The 26,413-nt window shown below is 51.3% G+C and overlaps 1 protein-coding gene across 1 annotated transcript in view; it reads left to right on the forward strand.

Annotated features, from left to right (window-relative positions):
- The window catches only part of NBAS (NBAS subunit of NRZ tethering complex), a gene marked incomplete at its 5' end in the record, with an annotated part of 159,893 nt that overhangs the window by 113,650 nt on the left and 19,830 nt on the right, over positions 1–26,413 (forward strand). Inside the window, 3 exons of the mRNA XM_069102791.1 lie at positions 3,645–3,840; positions 21,788–21,927; positions 24,144–24,288. Coding sequence (XP_068958892.1) covers positions 3,645–3,840; positions 21,788–21,927; positions 24,144–24,288 — 481 coding nt within the window. The remainder of the gene's footprint in view (positions 1–3,644; positions 3,841–21,787; positions 21,928–24,143; positions 24,289–26,413) is intronic.

Here is a 26,413-nt window from a genome sequence, read left to right on the forward strand (position 1 = left end):
AACAACAGCACTGTCCTTCACCAGTGGACAGTATTCATTCTGTCTGCAGGACAGTCTCCAGACCCCTGCAACAACAGCACTGACCCTCACCAGTGGACAGTATTCACTCTCTGTCTGCAGGACAGTCTCAGGGCTTCTTAGCAAACAGCCAGGTTCCAGGACTTTTTCAACAAAAGGACTGTCTTTCACCAGTGGACAAATCTGGCAAAACAACATCAAAACAGACAGACAAAGTACCAGCAAAACAGCCATGTCTCCTCAGTCCTTGGCAGCTCAGGGGGCAGGTCTCAAAAGTCCAGGGCAATTCAAAGCGGCCACCAGCAATTCTCTTAGTCTCTCTCTCTCCACGAGGTGCTGCTTCCAAAAAGATCTTCCGCCTCTCTCTTATCTCTCCAAATCTACCTCACCAGCTCCTCCCAGTTCAGGACTTTCTTTTCACATCAACAAGCCCATCCCACAGGTGGGATTAACAAACTCTGGGTTTTAACACAATCAATTTGAAAACCAAGCCAATACAGGGGAATCTTTAATTGCCATTACTATCACAGGAGGCAGTGAGTTTGAGTGCACACAACTCCAGTTTTGAAATCAGGTCCTGCCTCTGGTTTGTGTGCCCCTGGACAGCTAGTTAGCCTCTCCCTATCCCAGGACTCATGCCTGCACGCTCAGCACCATCTACAATATGGCATTATGTGTGTGTATCAGTAAAACAAGTAAACATGTGCCTACACCCCTATACACATCTGTTTTACTTGATTTAAAACAAACTGCAGGGGCTGGGGATTATGGGAAAGATCCTGGAGAGGCCCAGACCTCCTACAAACCCTCAAGTACCTGAGGGAAGAATGGTGAAAAACGCCCAAAGAAAGAGAGCCACAAACTCTGCAGCCAGGACTTGTAGACAAGCCCGTGCCCTGAGCCGGAGCCTGGAGCCAGCAGGACTCAGCCTTGTACCGTTAGATGGGGGTGGGGGACGGAGCAGAACTGATCCCTCCGAACTCGCTGCCCGGGGAGCACGTGCTTGTCGGGGCCTTGGAAGGTGCAGGCGCCGTGCCTGGTACGGTCACTGCCAAGGTTGAGGCCAGCACCGCACTGAGGGAACGAGCTTCAGCTCCACCACAGGCCCAGCTGGGGCCCCCCTGCACCACAGGCCTAGCACAGGGAGGCTTGCACGAGGTCTGCTTCCAGGCACACGCAGGAGTCAGGAGAAGCACAGCAAGGTCACCAAACGGGAAGATCTGCAAGGAGCTAAATGATGACAATGTGTTTAAAGCAACAGATTGTTACAGTGGGACATTGTGACTGAGTTGGATTTCAAACAAGGAGTCAGGATCCTTTCAGTGTTAAGGATGCTGTAACATAGGGGTGTTTGATACCGAAAATAGCAAAACACACACGATTACGTCATGGACAAAATGTAACACACAGATTTCCATTAAAAACACTAGAAAGCAAAAGAAGAAACAGGTGTTTCCTTAGTACAGTACCAGTGTCTGTCTCCAACTGAGACTCAGCATTATCTGTGATGGATTAAAATACGGAGGCTTTGTTAGTGAGGCCCTAGACGAAGCCAGGAGGCCCATAACTCCGGACACATCAGCTCAAGCAAAAAGTCAAGGAGAAGAAATCGAGGAATGTAATGCCAATCAAAGGCAACTTCCCAAGGTTCAAAATACCAGCATAGCTGCTCTCCATTTTATTCAGTGAAAAATTAAGAACAGAGAGAATGAACATATAGCATCTTTCAAAATACAGCATTCACCAAGTATAATTCAATAATCTCCAAGTACTACCCCACCCCTGGTCATTATATTCATTTAGTCAACCACAAAGCCCTTCTTCTCAAATGGAGATGTTTCCAATCATAAGTAAAGTACATTCATTTGTTCAATCACAGAGCACCAAAAAGTCAAAAGTTCCCCACCTTCAGATCACAATTGAATCTACCCCACAGTTACATCAAGCTTAAGCACAGCATTTAATACCCAAATGGAGGTCTTTTCTTCATCTTGACCAGAGGCAAGTTCCCAGCAATCTTTGTTCCTGGGGAGACAAAGCTTTGCAAGGCCACAAGATGCATTGCCAGTGTCTTCATTAATTCATTCTCTGTCTGCAGAACAGTCCTAGGACCCTTGAAAACATTAACAAAACCCTCTTCCAGGATTTCTGTAAACATACAACAAGAAAATCCTTCTTCAGGGCTTCTGAACCAACAGCAAGGTTCCAGATCTTCTGCAACAACAGCACTGGCCTTCACCAGTGGACAGAATTCACTCTCTGTCTGCAGAATAGTCTCAAGAGCTCTGAACCAACAGTAAGGTTCCAAGAGCTCTGCAACAACAGCACTGTCCTTCACCAGTGGACGAACCTGGCAAAACAACATCAAAACAAAGTACCAGCATAACAGCCATGTCTCCTCAGTCCTTGCCAGCTCTCAAAAGTCCTGGGCAATTCAAAGTGGCCCTCAGCAATCCTCTCCGTCTCTGTCTCCAAGATGCTGCTTCCAAAAAGTTCTTCTGCCTCTCCCTTTTCTTGTGTCTCTCTAAATTTACATGACCAGCTCCTCCCAGTTCAGCCCTCTCTTTTCACATCAACAAGTCCATCCCACAAGTGGGATTCACAAGCTCTGGGTTTTAATACAATCAAACCAAAAACCAAGCCAATACCGAGGGATCTTTGAATTCCATGACTATTATAAGGAATTAAGAGGCAGAGACCAAGTTACTGCTTTCTGCAGATGGTGTGATTGTTTTCTTAGAGATTTCTAGTGATTCAACTAAAAGGAACAGACACCACTAATCAGGGAAGTAGCAGGGTATGAAATAGATGCACGGAATTGTTAGTTTTTGGTGGACTCCCAGCCGAGCCAGCCATTCAGAATCACTGCGAAGCATAGACCTGACCTGGCACACAATCATGTAAATAAATTATAAAACTTTATAGAAAGAAAGGATTACCTAAACAGGGAGTAGATGATTGCACAACTTTTGGTTGGTTAATAGAATGCAGAGTGATTACCAGCTGTGTGACCCTGGGCAAATAATTTCCCCCGGTTGCCTCAGTTTCCCCATCTGTAAAATGAGCTGGAGAAGGAAATGGCAAACATCTCCAGTATCTCTGCCAAGAAAATGGCAAATCTCTCCCAAACAAGGTCACAGAGTCAGACAGGACTGAAACACCTGAATACCACCAGCTTCCTGACCAGGCCCGTCCCATCCCCAGGGCACCACCCAGCTGCCTGTCACTCCGGTGAGAAGGGCTCACCCTGGGTTCAGATCCTAGTTCTGCTGCCCACTGAGCTCCGTGGCTGGCTCCTCGGCTCCCTTCAGCTCTGGGTCTTGGGCCCGTGACTCGAGGAACCACTGCTTTTGCCAACAGGTCCAGAGGCATCAGTGGGCGAGCTCCGGTGCCACAGAAGTCTGCCGTGGGGGTGGTCATCTGGCGCCGTCATCTGGCTGCTGCCCACCTTCTTCATCCAGCCCATCTTTCTGTCCAGACCTTATTCGGGGATGGGTCCAGGTGTCCCAGGGAAGGCGCACAGTGGGGCCACGTCTTTCAGCCCAGACTGCAGGCCCAGCACCTGATGAGGCAGGAGTGACTGTAAGCTTCTGTGTGCTCTAAGCGATCGCTGCTTTTGGCTTCAGGGAAAGGCTGCTTTCCTCCGATGACCTACTGGAGTGGTTCCGGCCCTTCTGTGCTGACGACGCCTTGCCCGTCAAGCCCCGCGTGCAGGTGTTACAGAGCATGGAGTGCTCCTTCCATCTCACAGATGAGGACAGGAAGCTGCTGGTGTTCTTCCGGACAGAGGCCATCCTCAAGGCCATGTGGCCCCAGAGGCAGGTGAGCAGCTTCTCCCAGGCTCCCTCTCCCCACCTCCTCCTCTCACCCTTTGGCCCCACTGAGCGCCCCGTCTTCCCTGGGCAGCCCCATCACATTGAGTGGCCGTGCCTGGTAGCGCTGGGTGGAGTGGGATCTAGCTTGGCCAGACTGACCTTCGGGACCCCCCCTCCCACTTCCCAGGCCCCGTAGGTGCTTAATTAATGCCTCTGTTTATAAGAACATGAATGCAGTGGTGCCAGTCAGTGCAGGCACATGTGCCATAGTTCTGTCTTAGCTCAACAGAAGGGGGCGGGAGGTGAGTAGGGGCACGGGGGCATATACCTTACAGTCGCCCATTTTGAGATAGGTGGCTAGAGCCTCTGGCTGCAGACTACCCCTGTGGTCATGCCCACTAAGGATGTTCACAAGTGGCTCTGTGCATTAGCTGTGAGCTCACTGCTCTGCCCTGAGGTTGGCCTTTGGGGGGCACCCCATTTAAGTGGGGTAGTAGCAGATGCGATGTCCACATTGTGGGGGCCAAATGCCTCACTTCTCCAAGAGCTGCACCTGGAGTCAGGAAGCCTGAAGTTCAAATCTAGCCTTGGCCACTTACTAGCTGGGTGACCCTGGGCAAGTCACTTAACGGTTTCTGCCTCAGTTTCCTCATCTGTAAAATGGTATAATACCAGCACCTCCCAGAGGTGCAAGGATCAAAGGAGATGTTAGTAAAATGTTTTGCAAACCTTAGAAGTGCTATATAAAGGCTACCATCCTCACTCACCCTGACCCTCGTCATCCCTTGTTCCCTTTGCCAAATGAGAAGGGAATCCATTGCCTTCTGCCTGAAGCAGGACTCTCTGGCCCTCCTGGGGTGGGAGGTGGCGAGCACCAAGGAGCCCCCCATTATTTCACCAGAGCCACTAAGACTGTCACTGAAAAGTGGGTACTTAGCATAATCTGGAGAGGTGACAGACGTGTGTTCAGCTCTCCTTCCTTCCTTCCTTCCTTCCTTCCTTCCTTCCTTCCTTCCTTCCTTCCTTCCTTCCTTCCTTCCTTCCTTCCTTCCTTCCTTCCTCCCTCCCTTCCTCCCTCCCTTCCCTCTCTCTTTATTTCTTCTTTTTTCTTCCTTTCTTTCCTTTATCCTTTATTTTGGTAGAAACTCAGAAACCCTTTGGAGCTTAGCCCAGAAAACTTTCCCATCTATTTTCTCAGCTATCCTAATGATATTTCTGGGAGACAGAAAGGGAGACATTCTGAGCCTGACTTCAGCATAGAAAAGATCAGTGTTTTGCATGAAGACCTCTTTACTTCTCATAATCAGATATTGCAATGTACATGAATGAAAATTATGCTTGATGGGCTTACTGTATGCCTGGTACTGTGCTGAGTGATGGGCCCACAAAACAAGGCAATCCCTGTTCTTCAGGAGCGATCACACTCTAAGACATATAAAGGGGCTCATTTGCTGGGCCGATGGAAAGGCACGGGCATCTTCAGGGCACAGTGGTGGGCACCGAGAGCACAGCCCAGAGGCTTGTGGGGCATCAGCAGGTCAGATGGCAGTTCTGGGGATGTAATGGGTGGCTGGTAAGGCTGAGACAACCTTGGCACATAATGACAAGGCCTGGGTCTTCTCTGTCCTGCAGGGATCGTTGGGAGAGACTCTCCTCATCCCAGTACGGGAGCTGCCATGGGTTTGTGAAGTGGGGCCAGGAGGAGCTGGCAATGGCTCTTCCTGTCTGGCTGCCCAGGAGCCTCTCAGTGGGATCTGAGGGGGCCTTGGGAGTTAAGGCCAGTCCCTGTCACATCGTTCTGGTCCTCTTTGGCTTTGTCCTCCCCGCCCTCCTGCTTCCCTTCCTGTCTCGGGTCTCCAGCCCAGCTGCCCCAGGCTCTAGCTCCTCAGACTTCCTGCCCTCTCTGGCTCCCATCATCCTCTGCTGCTGTAATGACCCCCCACGCCTGCCTTCTGTATTGGTACCCCAGTGTTTAGCACAGTTTCTGCTACATAAGAAATACTTAGATGCATTTTCATTCATTCGTTCATTCCCTGACCAGTCCTGCAGCCTTTGTCTGCCCTGGTTTTCTCAGCTGCAGAGTGGGGTCACAGCGGCCCCTGTCTTCCAGGATCTCTGGAAGGCTCAGATGAGACGTGCTTGTGGGACATTCTGCAGCCCTTCACTGACCCTCTGTAGACACTGGCTGCTGCCCTTTCCCTGTGGCTCCTGTCCACACACACACTTGCTCATTGGAAGTTGAGTCTCCTTACCATCTGTGTTCTGGCCCCACGGCCACACGTGGCGTTCCACGGGCCTGGCCCTACCTGTCTTCCCTTCCTGCCAGGCCTCTGTCCCCTCGGCCTCCTAAACCCCCCACAGCTCAGCTCAGGGCCTCCCTCAGACAGGAGGCCCTCTGATGCCCCCTGCTGAAAACAGACAGCCCCCAAATCGTCTCCTGTTGACTGTGGGCACATGTTATTGGTTAGAAGCTCCTTAAAGGGAAGGATTGTTCTCCTTTGGTCTTTGCCTCCCTTAGCACTCTTCCTGGCATGCAGCAGGTGTTTAATAACCGTTTGTGGATTGATGGTGCAGAGACCCTGCTGTCTGAGGCCTGGCTGGCTTGGAGAAGATACGGCAGAGGGCAGTGCGGCTGGATGGGAGGGGAGGGCCCAAGGGAGCATCATTCGAAGGGATGTGGGAGAAACTGAGGCAGGTTTGGGCCTTGTCCCACCCCCGTGAAGGGGGTCCAGGGTGTCATAGGCTGCCGTAGGATGTTGTGGGGGCGATGGTGCCTCTTGAGGCCCATGGAGGGGTGAGCTAACCCATTGTCATTCTGTGAGATGGGCTGCCTGGCCAGGGGGAGACCTTCCCCTTCTGCCCTCCTGGGGCCTAGCTGGATTTCAGGTAACAGGGAGGATGAAGATAGTTTCTTAATGAGCAAAGATAAGACAAGATAATGATATTGCCAAGTTTAATTATCAGAAAATGTGGCTCTGCCCCTTCAGTGTGGCTACTAATCCTCTTAGCATAGTTTGCATCCATCAGAGGGACTTAATATTTAATTAGGCTCTAGGTGCTGTAAGAAGGGGCCCCCACCCACCCCCACATCCCGGCCAGGCTGGGCTCTGGGGGGCTACTCCCCCTGGCAGGCGGGCACTGCCACCTTCCCGCCAGCGGCCTCCCTCCAGAAGTGGAGGAGCTCAGCCTGGAGGGGGCGGCAGCGGCAGGGATGGGTCAGGAGAATCGCGCTAATCCCCGTGCTGCCTTTATCTCAACGGCACAGGTTTTGTAATTTTCTAGTTAACTGGTGCATGAAGAATATGGGTCAAAATACGGATGTTTCCTTTAAAAAATTATTTTAGCACCCATCACCATGAACTCCTTTCTTCTTCATTTTAATGCAAAAGACAACATGGGCTGAGAATGTTACATTTCCGCCTGGGCTTTATCTGCCTTGGTGGCTGCAGCTGATCCCATCACCTGTTTATCCAAACAGCCAGTTTTCTGACTGGGGCATGTGCCCGGTGGGTCTCAGTTTCCTTACATGGCAGATGAGGGGGTTAGACTGGGGGTGTCTAAGGGCCTTTCTGGCCACCGCGTGCACCGTTCCAAGGTCTCTTCTGGCTCTGCCCTTTTCGGTTCTAGGGGTCCCCCTCCCAGTGGACGTTCAGGCACCATAGACATGGAAGGTGGCTTCTTTACGCTGATGGTCGGGGGAGGAATTCCTCAGGAAACAACTGCAGACAGAATGCTCAATTTGGATTTCATAAAAATGTCTAAAAATGTATAAAGTCAGTGTAGGTCGAATAAAAAGAAGCCATGAAGTGGCAGGCGTTTTTTTCATCTGACTTCTGTAATAAAGTAATAATATCCCAGCTCTCTAGGGCATTGACACAAGCATTTAAAACAAAGAGATAAATATGGAAATAGCTGGCATGCCAGGGCTCTGCCAGGCTCCTCATGCTTTGCAGGTAATGTCAGAGGACTGAAACCGTTTTTAAAAGAGCAAATGGTTGACTTTGGGAAGATGGGCACATCCCAGTTCACCAGGGTGCCGCTGTCCGGCCTTGTGGAAAAATAACTTGGAATTAGGTGGAGAAAATGACTAAAATGTTTGTATGCGATGTATGTGACCTTGTCATTCTGGGCATGTGGCCCCAGGGAGAGGAAAGACAGAGAGATGCCCCATAGAGAGCTCAGTGTGGAGCAGAGCTGGCCGTGGGGAACTTGGAAATGCAGCTATTACAGGTTCATCAGGATGGCTGAATGAGTGGTGGCCTCCACAGAGAATGAGGCACTTTGTGCCTTAAGAAATGACACACAGGGTAAGTTGGGGAGACTTAGGAAGATTTCTGTGGACCGAGGTGGAGCAGAGGCGGTAAAGTAGCGGTGGGTGCTCAGATGAGCACCAGCGCCAGGCTCCATCTGAAGGACCAGAGGCCGCGCGCGGGCTGTGGACGGGGCAGCCTGTGCTGTCCAGAACGGCCGAGAGGCCGTGTGACTTGCTCTGCAGAGCGATGGTGAAGGAAACAGAGATCCCCAAATGTCACTGGGTAAAATGATCTCTACTTTTACTCTGCAGACAACTTATTAAGCATTTACTTGCTCGGGGGTACCGCCAAGAGCAATGCCTCCCCTCAGGAAGGCTGAGGCCTCTTCTACTAACATGGGAGGAATCTGGACTGGGGTTTCTTTGTGGGAGGTGGTGTTTGAGCTGGGCACAGGAGGAAGCCAGGGGGCCAAGTACCCTGCAGGCTGGGACAGATGGGCATGAAGTGGCCTGGAGTCAGGCCCTTGAAAAACCTTCCAGAACACAAGGTTCCTCCCTTGAGGATTGTGGCTTTTTTGCCTTGAGGACTCAGCTTTGTCCCTGTCACAAATTCATTCCTCGAGCAGCCATCCTTTCATTAAGTGCCCAATGTGGGCAAGTGCCTTGGTTCTGAGGAGTTTCTGAAAGCGCCTCTGTGTCCTTTGCTTCCCTTTCTTGGGCAGGGCCCATAGCAGCGGGAGTGCCTGTATTGGAGTCCCAGGACTCACGCTCGGGTCTCCTTCCTCAGTGCCTGTTACTGTCAGGCTGCCCCCAGTCACCCTGGCTGGCCGCCTCGGACCCTTTGTTAGTGCCTCACTGACCCCGGCCGTCCCGTGTCTCATCAGACCTTGTTTCCAGCTTCCCGGGTCCCTCCTCACGTGCAGACACCGTCTTCCTGACTCTCCTCTTGGCCTCGGCTCTCTTTCTCCTCTAATCCATTCTCCGATTGGCTGATGGGAATGTTCCAGAAGTGCAGGCCTGCCCATCAGTAAGCTCCAGGGACTCATCCTTCCCTCCAGGTTCAAAGCCTATCACGGCCTAGCCCCTCCCCGCCAGTCTGCTGCCCCCTCTACGGGCCAGCTACACCGGCCTCCTTTGGGGTTCCTCATGCGTGAGAGCAGTCTCTGCACTTTCGCTGCCTGGTCCCCGGCCAGGCGAGTCCCCCTCCCGCGTGGCTTTATTGGCTCTCTTCGGAGCCAGGGCTGGGGTGTGTGACCTCGATTCCAGTCCCAGCTCTTGTGGCTTCCCCATGTTTCACTTTGGACAAGAGGCACAGATTGCGAACTTATAGGCCACGGGTTGTTTGTAGAATTGGGGCAATGCCCAGTCATCTGCCTTGGAGTGTGGTGGGAATCATGGCTGATGTGGATAGGAGAGGCCTCGGAGGAGGAGGAGTGTCTTTGCTAGTGCAGGGACCCCTCCTCCACGGCCTCTTGTGCCTCGGGTGTTAGCCTGCGCACCTCGTGGAGGAAGGCTCTGGTGGTCTTGGGGCGCCTAGTGGATGGAGGGTCTGCCATCTCATCCCCATTCTGTAGGGAGGTGGGTGAGGGTTTCCTTGCACTGCATTCAGGCAACATTTATAAGTGCCTGCCATATACACCGCTCGGTGACATTTATTAAGTGCCTGCCGTATACACCGCTTGGTGACATTTATTAAATGCCTGTTGTATACACTGCACTTGGCGCTATGCGCGTGAGCGTAAGAACCCTAGGCGCTGTTGTCATTGATCTGTGGGAGGGATAGGGAGCAAGACCCGTATCCTTAAGGCATCGAAGTCCCTGAAGAGTCTTGGGAGGTGACGCAGAAAGGAGGAGAGGAATTCCTTCCAGCTGGGAATGAAAGTTAGATTTCTTGGCGTTGCTAGTGCCTTGCCCGAGTCCACACGTGGCTGTCGACCTGCTGAGCTGAGTCCAGCAGGAGGAGGATTCCTGCAGGAGTCTGCTCCAGGCGTGGCTGGAGGTGAGGAAGGAGCCCCTGAAGGTCTGAAGGGCTCCGGTATGACGTGCTGGTGGGCCAAGCTTTGGGGGCCTTGAGTGAGGCGTTCATTTGTCACTTGATGAGCAGCGGGGCTCCTGGGCAGCATTGCCCTGTGATCCAGCCTGTGCAGATGCGTGGTGGTGGAGGGCACCCTCCAGCCTCAGAGAGTGCCTTGGCCAGAGCTCCTGCTCGTGTCGGCCCCACCCTCCCGGGCCCCTGGCCCACTCTTTCTACCCTTCCCCAATGCCCTCTCAATGGAGCTTCCTTTAATCATCTTTCCTCCTGCTTATAATTTTAGATACAATTTCCACCTAGTTTTCAGGGCCATGTTGCTTCTCCCCCAAAGAATCTCGACCCACTTGACTGCCCACCAGCCAGCCTAGTCATAGTCCCTGAGCACAGTCTGGAAAGACCACACCAGATGTGGGACAGGAGTAAGAAGTCACTCTCAGGCTAGCCAAGAGGACTTGGGAGGGGGCATTTGTTGTGCTGTTGGCTGATCTCCCCCATTAGCTTAGAAGCTCCCTTTGGGCAGGGCCGAGGTCACGTTACTGTTGTGTCTGCCTTGGTTTTGGCAGCTAGTGCCATCTTGCAGAGTGTGGGGCCTGGATTCAGAAAGGCTCACTCACCTTCCTGAGTTCAAATCCGGCCTCAGTCAGTGACTAGATAGGAGATCCTGGGCAAGTCACTTCATCCTGTTTGCCTCAGTTTCCTCATCTGTAAAACAAACTGGAGAAGGAAATTACAAAGCCCTCCAGTGTCTCTGCCAAGAAAACCCCCAGTGGACTCACAGAGTCAGACATGGCTGAAATGACGGATCAACGACAGCAGTTTTGGAAGCTTTATCTAGAAGTGAATGGAGCATGGCTTACATGGGAAATGTTTGTGTTCAGTGGGTCTAGGACTCCATTGGTGTGGCAGTCCATCCCCTGGTACAAGTCGCAGCCAACGCTGTCCTCTCCTCCTTCAAGGCTGCTCCCCGCGATGGGCTGGAAGTTCTCATCTCATTTTCCCAGCATCCTTTGGATACCAGGGACACTGTCAGGCTGCCACTCCTGTGATCGTGTCCCTTGGAGGACGACAGTATGCAGACACTCACCTGCCCGGATTGGAGACACCAGTGGGAAGTGAAGCGACTCTCAGTCACGGTGTAAAACCCCAGCTTCCTTGGTGGGATAACAGTGTTATTTGCTTGGAACAGCCACGCTAGTCACGGAGTCAGGGCTGCTGTCAGCTTCATGGGGGCCGTGGGGTGCCCTTGGTCAGACCTGGGGTCTTAGGTCCTGACAGGCAGACAGCAGGTCCTTAGGAGACATGTGCCACAATAGGCAGGATCCCCCCAGAGGTTGAGGGGTAGCGGGAACAGCTGGGAAGGGGGTGCCAGGCTTGCATTCTGTCTGATAAAGCCCTACAGGAGCAGAAGTGGACATGAGCATTCATGAAGCAGGGATCCTCTGGTCACCTCTGGAGGAAGGACCCTTCATCATTCTGCAGCCGAGTTTGGGGACAGCTTCTGTGCATGGAGGCAAATCAGTGGAGCCACTGAGAGGCAAAGTAGGAGGAAAATGGAATCAAGAAATGACTCTGCCAGCGAATCCGTGGTCCCGGCAGGGCGAATGCTGCTTGACTCCACAGGCACCTTTGATAAGCCACCAGACCCAAGCAGGCATCAGGCTCACGTCTGTAGGGAGCGGCCATTTGTCATTTCCGCAGCTCTGTACGGTATCAGGCTCTTCGCGTGGATCAGGCCCGCGGGCTCATCGGTGAGCTGTTCTAGGACGTGGTGCCCTCATGATGTGGCCATTGTCACGTGGCTCCTAGGGTTCAGTCTGCCTAACTCCAAATCGGGTGATGCCCAGCATGGGGTCCGTGCTGAGATTTTTGTCAGAGCGGAAATTCATCTATTTGTCCCGCAGCTTACTGCACCCTCGGTCCGCGTTCTCCAGATGGCCAAATGCCGCGTTATGATTTTGGTTCCCAGCATGTCCTGCCTACTCAGCGAGGTTGTATCTGCCAGCCTTTCAAGCTCATTTTTCAGACAGACTGCTTCCCCTCGTGACTGGACCTTGCCACGTTGTTTGTGTGCGTCTGTCATTTTAATACCCACACATAAGACTTCACTTTACATTTAGTGCCGTCTTATCGTGGGCCGGTCTTTGGGCCTGGTCTGAGGCCGGCCGGCCTCCAGCATGCTGCCTGACCCTTGCAGCTTTTTGTCTTCTGCACGTTTCATGTTAACACCCCAGTCACTGCTACGCATTTTCAGGCACCTGTGGTACATTTCCCTAGAGAACTCCTTCCAAGATGGCGACAGGGCATTGAGAGCTGCACTTTGTTTCTGTTGATTTAGCCAATTCTGAACCCAGCTGGTGGCTCTTTTACTTAGCCCCACTCCCTGTGTCTTGTGCACAGCAATGCCATAGGAGACTAAGCTGTGTTGGGAAGCCTGAGACAGTGAGGGGTACAGTGTTCCCCGGATGTTCGAGTCCGGTCACATTGTCTCCAGAGGACACAAGCTTACCCTGGCACTTGGAGAGTCCACGTTGTTGGTGAAGCCAACTGGGCTTTTGGCCTTTGTGGGGCTTCCTGTTGTAGATCCTCACAATCGCCATTTTCATGATACGTTTTAGATTTTGCTAGAAATCACAGTCAGACTCTTTGTCCTAGAGTGTGCAGCCTCCATTCCTTCCCCCTTTTTAAAAATTGGACCACCATTTGTCCTCCTTCAGCCTAGTGTCTCCTCTCCCATTCCTCAGTCTTTCATGGACTTTGCATTTTGCATGTGGTTGGAGCTCAGGAAATGTGCGTTGAATGGAATGCCCTGTTCTAACGCCCTTTGCTTTCCTGCATTCCATTCATTAAGGTTACTTGCTGTTTGGAGAGTCCACGTCTCTAGCCCTGACTTTCTGTGTGCCTGTTCTAAAGGCCTTCCCAACAAACCATCCTCTTATCTTTGTAAGCCCCTTCCAGCTTTGGCATTGTCTCTTCTGCAGTTCCCGCCATCGTTGACGTTCTAGGTAATATGCTTTTAAGGCCCTCCCTCCTCTGACAAACCATGTTCCAGGGTCCCTTAAACTCCAGCATTTCATGTTCTAAAGTCCCTTCAGTCCCTCACGTTCCACATTCTGTGGGTCTTTCTGGTTCTGACTTTCTTTGTTAGGTAGGTTCTAAGTCCCTTCCTGCCTTAGGGCCTTTGGTCCTTAATTCACTTGCCTTCTTTGTGCAGGGCACTGAACATATTTACAGTGACATTAGGAGGGACGATGGGTAGGCTGGACTGGTGAGGAAACTGTCCACTAACTCAGATTGGCACCTAGTACTTAGCTGGTGTCCTCGGTGGCTCACTGAGGGCTTAAGAGAATTATTGTCCATAGTCTCACAATCAGAACTCTGTGTTTCCATGACTCCATGACTTCTTCATTATGTTCTGCTGCCTCTCAGTGGAGCGGGAAGCCCACCCTGTGCTGTGACTGCTTCTGGTTGGCACGTTCCTCCCCACCTGGTGGAGCTCCTGCCCCTCTGCACTGCCTTTCTGCCTTTCTTCCTTCTCGTCCCCTACCTTTTCTGGGTTGTCTTCCATGTTAGGGTGCAGGTCATTGGGGGCATGGACTCCCCTTCTTTTCACTTATGTTTAGATTCTACGTGCTTGGCATAGTACCTAGTGCGGGTCACACACCCAATGAGTGCTGTACGTGATTCAGTCCAGCCCAGTTGGGTGGTGCTCTCTGTTTCAGAGAAGACAAGAGCAGAGAAGTTCTAGGAAGGGCTGGTCTGGATCCTGCCAGCTAAGCAAGCCTGTGTCTTGGTATTCAGTGACTTCCAGATAGAATGAGGAGGCTACTGAGAAGCGTGTTGGGGCATATCTCTGGGGCCGGATCCTGCATGCAATCATCGTCTTTGTGTCCTCAGCATCTGACAGAGTGCCACAGAGTGGGTGGTCAGGAAGTATGGCTGACAGACTGAGATCGTCTTTAAGAGAAGAGAGGGAGCCATTCAAGATGGTGACCCCAACGCACATCACCAAGCAGGAAGGGACAGAATTGCACACCCCATGTGGGGCCGCTTTGGGGTCAGTCTTTCCCATCGTGTCCAACACTCCGTGACCTCATTGGGGCTTTCTTGGCAAAGAATGGTTGGCCATTTCCTTCTCCAGCTCACTTTACAGATGAGGAAACTGAGGCAAACAGGGTTAAGTGACTTGTCCAGGGTCACCCAACTGGTTAGTTTCTGACACTGGATTTGGACTCATGTGGATCAGTCTTCCTGATTCCAAATCCATTGATCTCTTAGAAGAATCATCAAAACTAATACCAACTCTGAAGCTAAGATAAAGTCATGAAGAAGACACTGTCCAGCGATTGCGGTTCTAATCTGACTTACTCAGAGAAGCATTGAGACAGAAAATGAGCTGTGGATGAAAAACTCTCAACTTGTATCGTCCGTGTTCATACAGAAGTGCATCTGAGGGAAAGCAGTCGTCAGATGGAGGAGGCCAACACAGCCCAGAAGCCACGTCCAACCAGCCAAACCCCAGATCCTTTCCAGTTGGAGAGAGATGGCAACCAGGTGCAGCATGAGTTCGGAGCATAAACTCGTTTGCAAGGTGCTAACCATGGAGGCGGGTGGGAGACTACCAGCAGCATGGCCTCGCCACACAGCCCAGAGCAGCAGAGGAGAAAACGAGCCCAGAGAATCCTGGATGCAGAACCTCACCAAGCCCGCTCATGCTCAACTGGAAGTGTAGCAAGAAGCAATAATGGCACCGTTTTCCGTTGTTTTTATCATGTTCTGTGTCCTCTGTAGATGACAGACAGGTGACCATGGTTCTCCCCTTATGCCCCACACCCCTCAAGGAGGTGATCAAGACACGATACCCCAGACAAGCCTGTGAGAAGCCTTGGAGGGGCTGGTTTTCAGGCTTTGTCCAAGATCAGTGAAGATGCCAAATGAGTGGGGTAAGATCCCAGCTAGTGTTAGGGCCCTTTGGAGGGGATGGAGAGGGCACCAGTAACTTGATGCAAGTGTTGGGTGTTTCTGTGTGTCTGTTTCACTCTTTTTGCAGGAATAATATTTTCTTCTTTCTTAAAATTTTTTGTTTTCAACATTCATTGCCACAGGATTTTGAATTACAATTTTTTCTCCCTGTCTTTCCCCTACTCCTACCCCAAAACAGCAAGCCTACTGAATACCCCTTCCCCCAATCTGTTCTCTCGTATATCCTCCCCCATTATCCCCCTAACTTTCTAGTAGGGCAAGATGGGTTTCTATACCCCAGTAGCTGTATATCTTATTTCCCAGTTGCATGTAAAAAACAAATTTTTAAACATTTGTTTTTAAAACTTTTGAGTTCCAGATTTTTTTCCTTCTTCCCTCCTCACCTACCCCCACTGGGAAAATAAGCAATTCAATATAGATTGTGCATGGGTAGTTACCCAAATCATTTCCATAGTAGTTGTATTGTGAAAGACTAACTATATTTCCCTCTATCCTATCCCACCCCCCACTTGTTCTATTCTCTACTTTAATCCTGTCCCTTTTAAAAAAATGTTTGCTTCTAACTACCATCTCCCCCAATCTGCCCTCCCTCCTATCATCCCCGCTCTTATCCCTTTTCTCGCTACTTTCCTGTAGGGTAAGACACCCACTTGAGTGTGTATGTTATTTCCTCCTTAAGCCAAATTCAATGAGAGTAAGGTTGACCCATTCCCTTTCACCTTCCTTCTCTTCTCCTTGATTGTAACAGTTTTCTCTTGCCTCTTTTATATGAGATAATTTACCCTAATCTATCTCTCCCTTTCTCCTTCTTCCAATAAATTCTTCTCTCATCTCTTAATTTTGTTTTTCATATACCATCCCTTCATATTAAACTCATCCTGTGCCCTCTGTCTATGTATACATGAACATACATATGCCTGTACTTACATATATGTTTATATAGGCATGTACCCTCCTATACATGCACATATATGTATGTATACATACATATATATATACACACATGCATATTCCCTTCAGCTATCCTCATACTGAGAAAAGTCTTACAAGTTAAAATGATCATTTTTCCATGTAGGAATGTAAATAGTTCAACTTTTATAAATTTCTTATGATTCCTTTTTCCTATTTACCTTCTCATGCTTCTCTTGCTTCTTGTATTTGAAAGTCAAATTCTCTGTTCAGCTCAGTTTTTTTTCATCAAGAATGCTTGAAAATCCTCTATTTCATTGAATGACCATATTTTTGCTGGGTAGGTGATTCTTGGTTTTAGTCCTAACTCCTTTGACCTCCAGAATATCATATTCCAAGCTCTTTGATCCCCTAATGTAGAAGCTGCTAGATCTTGTGTTATCCTGATTGTGTTTCCACAATACTCAAATTGTTTCTTCCCGACTGCTTGTGGTATTTTCTCCTTGACCTGAGAACTCTGGAATTTGGCTATAATATTCCTAGGAGTTTTCTTTTTGAGCTCTTTTTCAAGAGGTGATGGGTGAATTCTTTTCATTTCTATTTTGCCCTCTGGTCCTAGAATATCAAGGCAATTTTTCTTGAGAATGTCTTGAAAGATGGTGTCTAGTCTCTTCTTTTGATCATGGCTTTCAGGTGGTCCAATAATTTTTAAATTATCTCTCCTGGACCTATTTTCTAGGTCAGTTGTTTTTCCAGTGAGATATTTCACATTGCCTTCTGTTTTTTTTTTTTTTTTCATTTTTTTGGATCTGTTTTATAATATCTTGATTTCTCATAAAGTCATTAGCTTCCACTTGCTCTAATCTAATTTTGGGGTTATTCTCTTCAGTGAGTTTTTGAAATTCCTTTTCCATCTGGCAAATTCAGCTTTTTAAGTCATTCTTCTCCTCATTGGCTTTTTGGGCCTCTTGCCATTTGAGTTAGTTTATTTTTTAAGGTGTTATTTTCTTCACTGAATTTTTGGGTCTCCTTTCACAGGCTGTTGACTCTCTTTTCATGATTTTCTTGGATCATTCTCCTTTCTCTTCCCAATTTTTCCTCCACTTCTCTTACTTGATTTTCAGAATCCTTCTTAAGCTCCTCTATGGCTTGTAAGTAGTTCATATTTTTCTTGGAAGCTTTTGATGCAGGAGTTCTGATTGCACTGTCTTGCTCCCGATCCCTGCCTTGATCCTTTTTGGGCCCAAAAAAGGATTCTGTGGTTTGTTTGTGCTTCCTCATCTTGCTAGCCTGTTACTTGCCTTTTGAGCTCTTTGCCAGGGTAGAACTCTGCTTCCAGAGTGGAGAGAGCTGTGTCCCACATCGCTGGGGTTTTTGCAGCTGCCGGAGCTATTAGTTGGGTGCCCTCTCTACCGCCCCCACAAGCTCTGGCTCACTGGCCACACACCCCAGGACCACCACCCAAGACTGCGATCCAGATTCAAGCAGGTTAAAGCAAGAGCGATTACTCTGAGTGGTCACTTGGTCCCCCTAAGATCTGCAGGCCAGGAGCTGTGGAGACAGCCAGGCTGTGGGCTGTGGCTGCTGGGGCTGCTGCACCTCCGGCACTTCTCGCCCCGGTGGCAGGACCCAGACTGTGCTCTTTAGTCCCCGCCTTGTTCCTTTTACTTTGTTTTTGGTGTTTGTGAGTTGACAAGTCTGGAGATCGCCACAGCTGCCGGTGATCCACTCTCCTGACGTCTGCTCTGGCCGCCGCTGATCAGGCCGCCCCGGGGCTGGAACCGGGTGGCTCATGCTGGACTGCCCTTGGCACCCAGCTTGGTGTGATGGACCCTTCCTGCCGGGCTGTCAGGCTGCCTTCGGTGGGAGCTTTGCTTCTCTCTGTCGCTTTGTGGTTTCTGTAGCCCTAAAGCTTAGAGTCATTTTTTACACATATTGGAAGTGGTTGGAGGAGAGCTCATGCCAAGTTCATGCCTCTACTCCGCCATCTTGGCTCCCGATAATATTTTCTAAAACTAACTCGGGGAGAGGGTTGAGAGCCTCAGAGCTGGCCACGATCTCAAGTTCAAAGCCAAGACCTTTTCAGATTGTTCAGGTGATAGGACAGAGCCGCAGGATACAGTCACCTCATAGTTGAACAGCTATTTATGTGTAGGAAGAGCTGAGTTTCAGAAGGTGCTTAATCAGCGTGTGCTCATGCGGTTGGCACATGCTGCGTCGCACTGGGCATGAATGGTGAATCCTTGATTTTCTTCTTGGGAAGATCGTGGGGACTGGGAGAGGCCCTGCTAGGCTGTGGAGGGAAGAAAAGGGCCCCCACCAGCCCAAGGCCAGTGAGTCCAAGTTCAGCTGCTGATAGCTTTCTAGCCCAGTCAGTCATGGAAGGAGGGCTGGTGACCATGTAGAGGAGGCAGGGGTCACAGAGCGCCGGCATGACTCCATTGGGAATGGGCCACACCAAGCATGGGGTCTGCATCACTCCACTCTGCTTATTTGTTACAAGGAGGGGCAGCATCTAAAGTCCAGAGGGCACACACGTGAAGAAAGAAGGAGGAGACTTCGGTCCTGGAAGTGTTTTTAAAAAGGTGTGTGAGTGAGCCCAATGGACTCAGAAGCAAACAGACCAAAAGGTCAGCTTTGAAAATGGGTTAAATTGATTATATACTTAAAAAAAGAAAAATGAACTCTTTATAAGAGAGATTCACCGTTTCACACACTGCCCCTGTCCTGTTCTCTTTTTATATGGAAAAGTATTTATTTGAATGTTTTCAGAAAAACACATTTTAAAGAATGAGACATGCCCTTCCTCTCCCTGCCTCCCTTCTTTGGAGGTGGGGGGCTATGGGTGTGGAGCACGACATAAACTCTCTGAGTCAGGTGATACGTTGGTGAGCTTTGCTTAACTGCCTTTTTTATTTGTTAAAAGGGATGGATTGTTGGATAAGGGGAGAGTGAGGGATATATTTGGAAGTGAAGGAAATGGAATATGAAAAGACATTTATGGGAATAAAAATTAATTTTGGAAAAAAGCAAAAGGCCATGACAGCCTCACTGCCAGCACCACTAGGGCTGAGCCTTCCCAGACGCTGTGACTGAGTGCTGTGACACAGAGGACAGAAGGTTGTCCTTGGAGTCTGGAGGACTTGGTTTAGTTCCTCCTCTGACACATACTGGCTGTGGGTCCCAGGCCAGTAAGGCACTGAACTTTGCCCAGAGGACTTTCCAAGAGCACCTGACAGCCTCCCATCAAGGAGCTCCCTACATGGAGAGCATGACAGGTCCAGAGCGGTTAAGGAGATGCCCCCTGTCAGCAAAGCCGTGGACAACGTCAGACTCTTACTGGAGACACAGAGTTGTGGGCTTGCGGGTAGGACAGGAAGGTGGTATATGCAGTGGCCATACAGAAGAGCTGTCCTCAGTGGCTTGGTGTCAGTGGGGAAAGAAGGTCTCCGGTGGAACGTGGGGGATAGACACATCTTCAGAGCTGCTGTTCTTCCCCTGGACAGAAGCTGAGATAGAGGCCTAGATAGCTCAGCTGTGAAGTATCTGGACAGCCTAAACCTGGGAGGAGAAGCCTTTGGAATCACCGCCATGGTGATATGGTGATATGAGCCTCAGATGGGGACACCCTGTGACTGCCAGCTCTCTTCTTTCCTTCTGGCTTCTAAAGCTCTGAGCTCTCCATTCCGTGGTCCATATTCAATTCAGTTCCATCAGTTTTTGTTAAGGGGTGCCGGGTGAATTCAGTGTCTGCTGGTCTTTCTTCTGGTCTGGGTTTTAGTATTGCTGCCATATCTGACATTATCAGCTTCTTGTCTTTTCTTAGCAGGAAACCTGCTTTTTTCCCTCAAAAATAAGTATCTTCCCCCTTTTCTGGAAATCATTTTTATTTCCTGATAGAAGATTATTATTTGCCTGATAAAAAAGAGATTAAATATTCATGGCTGCTGCTCTCAATGCACTGGCTAGCTTTTGTTTGTTTTGGGGAGACAGAGCTGAGATTAAGATGGAAATGGGTTTTGGGGAAGAGAATTACTGGCTGAGACCAAGAGAAACATGTGGTTTATTTAGATTAATTCAAAAGCAAGGACATTGAACTGCTGGGAATCTGGGAAAGTGCATCTCTGGTCTGTCTGATGTGCAAATTCTAGTCTGGTTTATTTTGTTATGTGATGGAATCCAGAAGGAACACAAGAAAGCGGAGGGAGATGATCCATATTTCCACTGTCCCTTGGTTTAAATCGATCTCATTCTGCACACGTCTTCAGTCACGCTGTGACAGCAGCGTGAGCCACTCTGGAGACATGTAAGAAATAGAAAAGAAAACAGAACTTGGGCATGGCAGGAGGGAGGCTGAGGAACCCCCACCCCGGCGTCACCTGGCACAAATCACTTAAACCTTTACTATCAGCTTCCTCTTCTGTAAAATGGGGATAGTCCTTGGCTGTGTGACTCATGGGGTCATTGTAAGCCAGCCCTTGGTAACCCCAGACATGCTATGGAAATGTGGTCTATACTCCTTGGAACAAAGTTGGTCTTAAGGCCAGGAAGACCAGAAACTGCAGCAGAGGGAGTCAGGAAGGCCTGGATTCGAATGCAGCCTCAGACCCTTACTGGCTCTGTGACCCTGGGCTTCTGTGGCACTTGCCTCTGTGTGCCTCAATTTCCTTATTTGTAAAGTGGGAATAAAGAGAGCACTTACTTCCCAGGGAGGTGTTGGGAGTGTATGGCACACAAGATGGTGCTCTGTAAGCGCTTCCTCCCTTCTCCTTTCCCCATCATGGCTGTGTGACCCCGAGCTGGCACTGGGCAGTTCTCTGAGACCAAGCGTTTCATGGGAGGGGCAACTCTGTGCCTGTAGATGGAGGTCCCTGTCCCTGTTCCTGCCTATATGCACGTGCCTGTGTGTGCCCATGGACCTCTGGACACATGGTGTGTATACACACCTGTCGGGCACGTGCTGTGGGGCACCATGCCAGGCCCTCTAGGCACGGAGACGCCGATGAAGTCACTGCTGTTCTCAGGCCACTGACGCGCTCTGGGGCAGGCTGAGGGGGCGCGGGCCTCAGAGGGCATCTGCTCCAGCCTCTCCACTCTTCAGAAGGGAAGACTGAGGCCCACAGCGACATGGTCCTTGCCCTGGGAGACCGGCTGGGATCCCCACAGGGTCCTCCAAATCCGTCCCCAGGCTTCTCTCTGTTGGGCTCCACTGCGCACGTGTGTGTGTGCCGACGTGATGGCCTGCACTGATGTAAGGGCTCAGAGGCCTATCCCTGGGGCAGGTCTCAGTTGTGTCTGGCTCTTTGTGGCCCCATTTGGGCTGCTCGTAGCAGAGATGTTGGGGTGCTTGGCCATGCCCTTCTCCAGAGGCCTTTTTATCCCCATTTTACAGATAAGGAAACTGAGGCGGGAAGGGCTTTAAGTGACTTGCCCACAAGGGTCACGATGCTGGCCAGTGTCAGGAGGGGTTGGATTTCAGGGCTCCACGACTCCAGGCCTTATGTTCTCTCCGCTGCATCACGTAGCTGCCTCTAAAGACACAGATTGTGCAAAATAAGGGTGTGGAGGGCTAGCACTTCCTGGGGAGGCCCGGCAAGGTTTGTGCTGGCTTTTCAGCTGAGCCTCGAAGGGAGCCAGGGCTCAGAGCGCGGTGTGCAGGAGGGAGGTGACCGCGGCAACAAGACGGGCCGTGGCCTGTGCAGGGGCGTCCCCAGGAGGGTTTGGCTGGAGACCAGGCCCTCTGGGGCCCCACTCCAGCGCTCACTTCTTTCTCCCCTGCAGGTCACCGTCGCCGACATCGAGAATGAGGAGAGACGCGGTGCTCTCTTCTTGGGCCTCCTTGAGGCCAGTCACCAGCAGGTGGAGTTTCAGCACCTGGCTTTACTCTTGCAAGCCTGGCCCCCCATGAGAAGTGTGGACCTGTAAGTATGGCCAGGATTGTCTTTTGTTTTGAAAAAACGCACACATCAGAGGTCCTGTTTCTTCCCCAAAATGCATTGACTGGGGTTGCCTTCTTGAGCTGATTGATAAAAAGGTAATGAGTAATAATAATAATTATTACTCCCAGCATAGGCCTTGAGAGTTAGGGGTCTGTCATCCTCACATTTAAGCTGAGCCCGGGAGAGGGAGCCCTGCTCAGGGAGTGCAGCCTATAAGCAGGAGTCGGCCCCGGAGCTGGGCCTGTGCTCCCTGGAACACCTCCCCCTCCTCCCTCTGCGGGGTCACAGCCCTCAGCTCCAGGGCACGGGCGCGCTGCCCTGTGAGGTGCTGGTGCCGGGGCCCGTCGACAAGCGTTTATCCAGGGGCTGGGGGGCGGATGAGGGAGGAAGGTGCCAGGCCGGGGGCATGGTGTAGAAAGCTGCTGAGGATCACGCAGCGTTAGTGGGGTTCCTGGGTGGAAGCAGCCCCCATCTGGGGCCCTCTGAGCCCAGTCTGGGCCTGACGGCATCGCCCAGAAGGAGAGCACTGGGAGTGGTGGAGAAGGCAGGAGGGGTGAGTGCTGAGCTGCTCTCCATCCCGCTTCATTGTCATTTTATTTCTCAGTTAATGAGCATCTATCTTCCCTCTTTCTCTGCTACTCCCCCCTCCCAGAGCTGACATGCATCACCGGCCCAGCACGTTCCCCTCTTGGCCAGTCCTCACACACGTGTCTCATTCCTGGTCCGTCACGCCTTTCCCAACACGTGGGCTCACCGTCAGTGTGTTGATCGTTGCCCTGGCTGGAGTTCTTTATCCATTTAGAAACTCCAGCTCACAGATGGGGCACCTATGTGACTTGCCCACAGACACCCAGCTGGCAGGGGTCAGAGCCAGGATTTGAATCCAGGGCCTCTGACCGCTTCTTCTCTTTGCTCCCAAGGCAACCTTTTCAGTGTAGTCTGTCCTTTGCTTCTTGGGTGCTGGCCTGTTTGACCTACACACGAGAAGTGTCCCAAGGCCCACTGTGATGCTGATTATGTTTTTGCCGTCCTGCTGGCCTGTCACAAGCCCCGCCTTTGATCTGTTGGCCTTTTTGTGTCAAACCTCTGTGATTCTGCTCGAATAAAAACACTCGGAGCCATCTTCGCCTTGGAGTGGCCCCCTCCAGCCCTTTCATTTCAGTAGGAATAATAACTTGCCCCATGCACCTTCATGAATGAGAGAATCCCAGACCATGAGACAGGGAAGGGCCGCCCTCACCCCTGCACCTGCTCCAGCCTCCCTGAGAACCAAGCCATGCCGTCGGATAGAAGGAGCTGTGGAGGCAGAGCCCGAAGGTCTGGGTTCTCAGTGCTCATTCAGAGTTCAGAAGAGCAGGGGTTTGTGGGCCTCTCCGGATGCTGCCCCATTCTCCCTCCCCATGGTTTCTCCTCTGCTGGGCCCAGCTTAGCCCCCAGAGCTGCTCCTGGCCTTTAACTGAAGGGCAGGGGATGTGCTCAGTGTGGGGCTCTTCACACACATGAGGCGTTCAGTGTGTTCTCTTCTCTCACCAAAACACAGAATCAGGACCAGTGGCTTGAATGGGTAGGACGGCTTTCCTTCCAGAAAGGACTTGCCAGCATTGAGAGAGCCCACTGGGGCATGGGCCGCTTGCCCCGGGACGTGCTGAGTTTTCTGTTAGCAGACATCCTCTAAAGGCTGTATGATGGCTTGGTGGGGGACCAGATGGGGCTTCCTGTCCCAAGGACCGTGTGCCCTCTGAGATCCTTTGCAGGACTGAGGCCTGTAATCCGGCCTCACCCATTCTTTGACCATACAGCCAGTTCAAATGACTTGCCTTCCCTCCACACTAGTTTTCTTGTCTGCCAGATACTAGTGGTCATCACAGCTGGTTTGGAGCAGCCTTGTCCTTGTTAGAATAGAATAGGATAGAATGTCCTGACAGGTGCTTTGAGATCTAGGGGCACCTGACCCCCAGTCTAAGGCCCCTTGCATTGTGCCACTGACCTCTGCAGGGAAGCGGGGGCTTCACTGTCCCTCCAGGGCCAGGCACAGAATGCCTTACTTTGATTCTGGGATCCTTGAGAGGCTGGAGGTGCCTGCACTTTCTGGCAGAGCCAGTGTCCGTCATAGGGAGAGGGGTGCCCACCCTCTCCTGCTTTCTTTGGGGTTTTGATGATGCCTCCTGCTCTCTCCCTCCCTTCCTTTCTCTGGCTAGGAGTAGCAAGGACGACAATCCCTGGATGAAGCTTGCAGCAGTGATGCTGTCCAGGTGCACGGAGGAGAACCAGGCCTCCCTGGGCCAGGACCTGCTGACGCTCTGCCGCTCTCTGTATGGCACCCCGCAGAGCCTTCCCCTGGAGGTGAGTGGCTGCTCCTGCGCACAGGGACCTTGCCCGGTCGGGGGCCTGGGCTCAGCATTGCCTGTAAGGGCCTGTCACTTCTCACTTACTGAGGACAGAAGCCTCCCCCGCAGAAGGCTGGAAATGGGCTTTCTTCCAACTGATCCTTTTAGGTGTCCCCCCTGCAGCAGACTTAGTGGTCTCACCATTTCCCAGGTCAGTGATGCAGCCCCTCGTCTCCCTGAGAACCCTGGCAGACACCAGCCTTGCCAGGCTCAGCAGTGTCGGGAAGCATCCGGCCGGTTCTGGGCAGGAACCCAGTAACTCTCCTTCCCCACTAAGGATGGGATTTACATAACACAGCTTTTGTCCCCTCCAGATAGGGTATGCTTAAAAAAATGAATCAGTTCACTTTCCTTCTGACCTTTGGTTTTGATCTGGCCCCATATATTAAGCTCAAAGTTGATGTTAGTGGTCAGTGATTACAATGACCTCTCACCCTTGTGGTGATGGAGCTGGGGCCTCCATGTGTGGCTCTCCCCTTCCTGGTGAAGATTCTGGCCCCCGCCTCCCAACCCCCCTTGAGTGCTGTCCCTGTACAGGGCCTGCATGGTGGACGTGGGAGGCTGTCTGAGGGTATCCTTGTGTGGACTGGTCCAAAACTTAGAGGGTCCGTGGGACTCATCCCTCTGGAGGACTGACTTCCACCTTTTCTAACCATGGAAGGTGAGGGTGGGTGACTTCCTCCAGCAGCTTGGGGTGCAAGGAGGTTGAGTGTGGGCATGATTCGGGATAGAGGATTGTCAGGGGACGGTGTGGTGGGCCTTGTGCCCATCAGTCACTGCCCTCAAGGTGTGGCTTAGATGTAGCCCCTTCTCCTCGGCCCCATAGGTGACCTGGAGAACCCTAGTGTCCCAAAGACAGGCCTTTGTTTTAGGGACAGATTTGTGATAATGAAAAGAACTGCACCTTCTCCAAGACAGTCCTGCTGGCTGTCCTTGGGTTCCATGTGAGACCCGGCTCAGTGCTGACTTGTCTTTCTGAGCGTCGGAGGGGCCGCAGGTTGTGGAAGCTGGGAAGATCTGGGCTCGAGTCTGGCCTTGGCCACATTCTGCCCGTTTGACCCAGGCCAAGGCACCCTTGGCGGCTCTCCAAGGCCACCTGCCATAGGAACGATGACAGCCTGCCTGGAAGCACCAAGGCCTGAGGGCATGGGAAAAAGTCCCAGGCATTGTCAGTGGTGCTTTACATCTTTCTAGAGTGGGTGTGCCCTTTGCTCCTGAGCCTCAGTTTCCCTATTCTGTTTGAAGTGAGTATAATGACAGATTTTTGAGAGGTGGGGAGGGAGGGCCAGATCTCAGAGGCTTAGACTTACAGTCAAAGAGGATTATATATTTTAGCTCCAAAGCCCCCCACTTACTTATCCTCTTTCTTGATCCTTGGAGCAGTCCTGGGATTTAGGCACAGGAGGGCTTAATCCTCCCACTTTGCTCATTTCAGTCCTGGGGCTCTGTAGCCCACAAGAGACCCTAATTCGAGGGGAGAATCTCCCACCTCTCCAGCACTGAGAAGGTGCTGGGGGGGGGCCTCTGCCTCACTTCCACAAGGGTGATCACAGCTGATGGAGCTCCTCTGCTCCCCTCCACGGCACTTGCCACACAGCTGACCAGATCCCCCGGTCATTCCTTTGCCTGAGCTGAGAAGGAATGCAGGGAGACCCTTTGGTGGAAAGTCTTCTGCAAACTCCCCGTCTCCTTCAGACTCAGAGAGGGTGGAGATTTATTTGGGGTTACCGGCAAACAAAGGAAGAGTTCTCATCAGATGAGGCTGACAGCCTCTTTTCTATCTTTCCCTGGGCTCTGGCCATGAGAGCTGGTACTCTGGCTGGCACTCTGGGTTAGAAAGATGCACAGTGAAGGATTTATCCAGGGCCTTGGAGGGGCAGCTCCAGATGAGCTGGTATTAGGTGCGTTTATATACGTTCTAAGCAGGCCACAAGCCAATTGTCTTGTGACATCTCTCCCATTGTCATCAGAGATTCCTAGGAAATGCCTTCTGGGTCATAGATGCACAGTTAGCCTTGTCTGTGCCCAGAACCTAGTAAAGCATTCTCACTGAGTAACGGGGGTTCTTTCCTCCATGTCCG

This window comes from Petaurus breviceps, unplaced genomic scaffold (assembly GCF_028583685.1).
Source record: "Petaurus breviceps papuanus isolate PSGF00001 unplaced genomic scaffold, PetGlider_PUasm1.0 556, whole genome shotgun sequence".
NCBI classification, from domain to species: domain Eukaryota; kingdom Metazoa; phylum Chordata; class Mammalia; order Diprotodontia; family Petauridae; genus Petaurus; species Petaurus breviceps.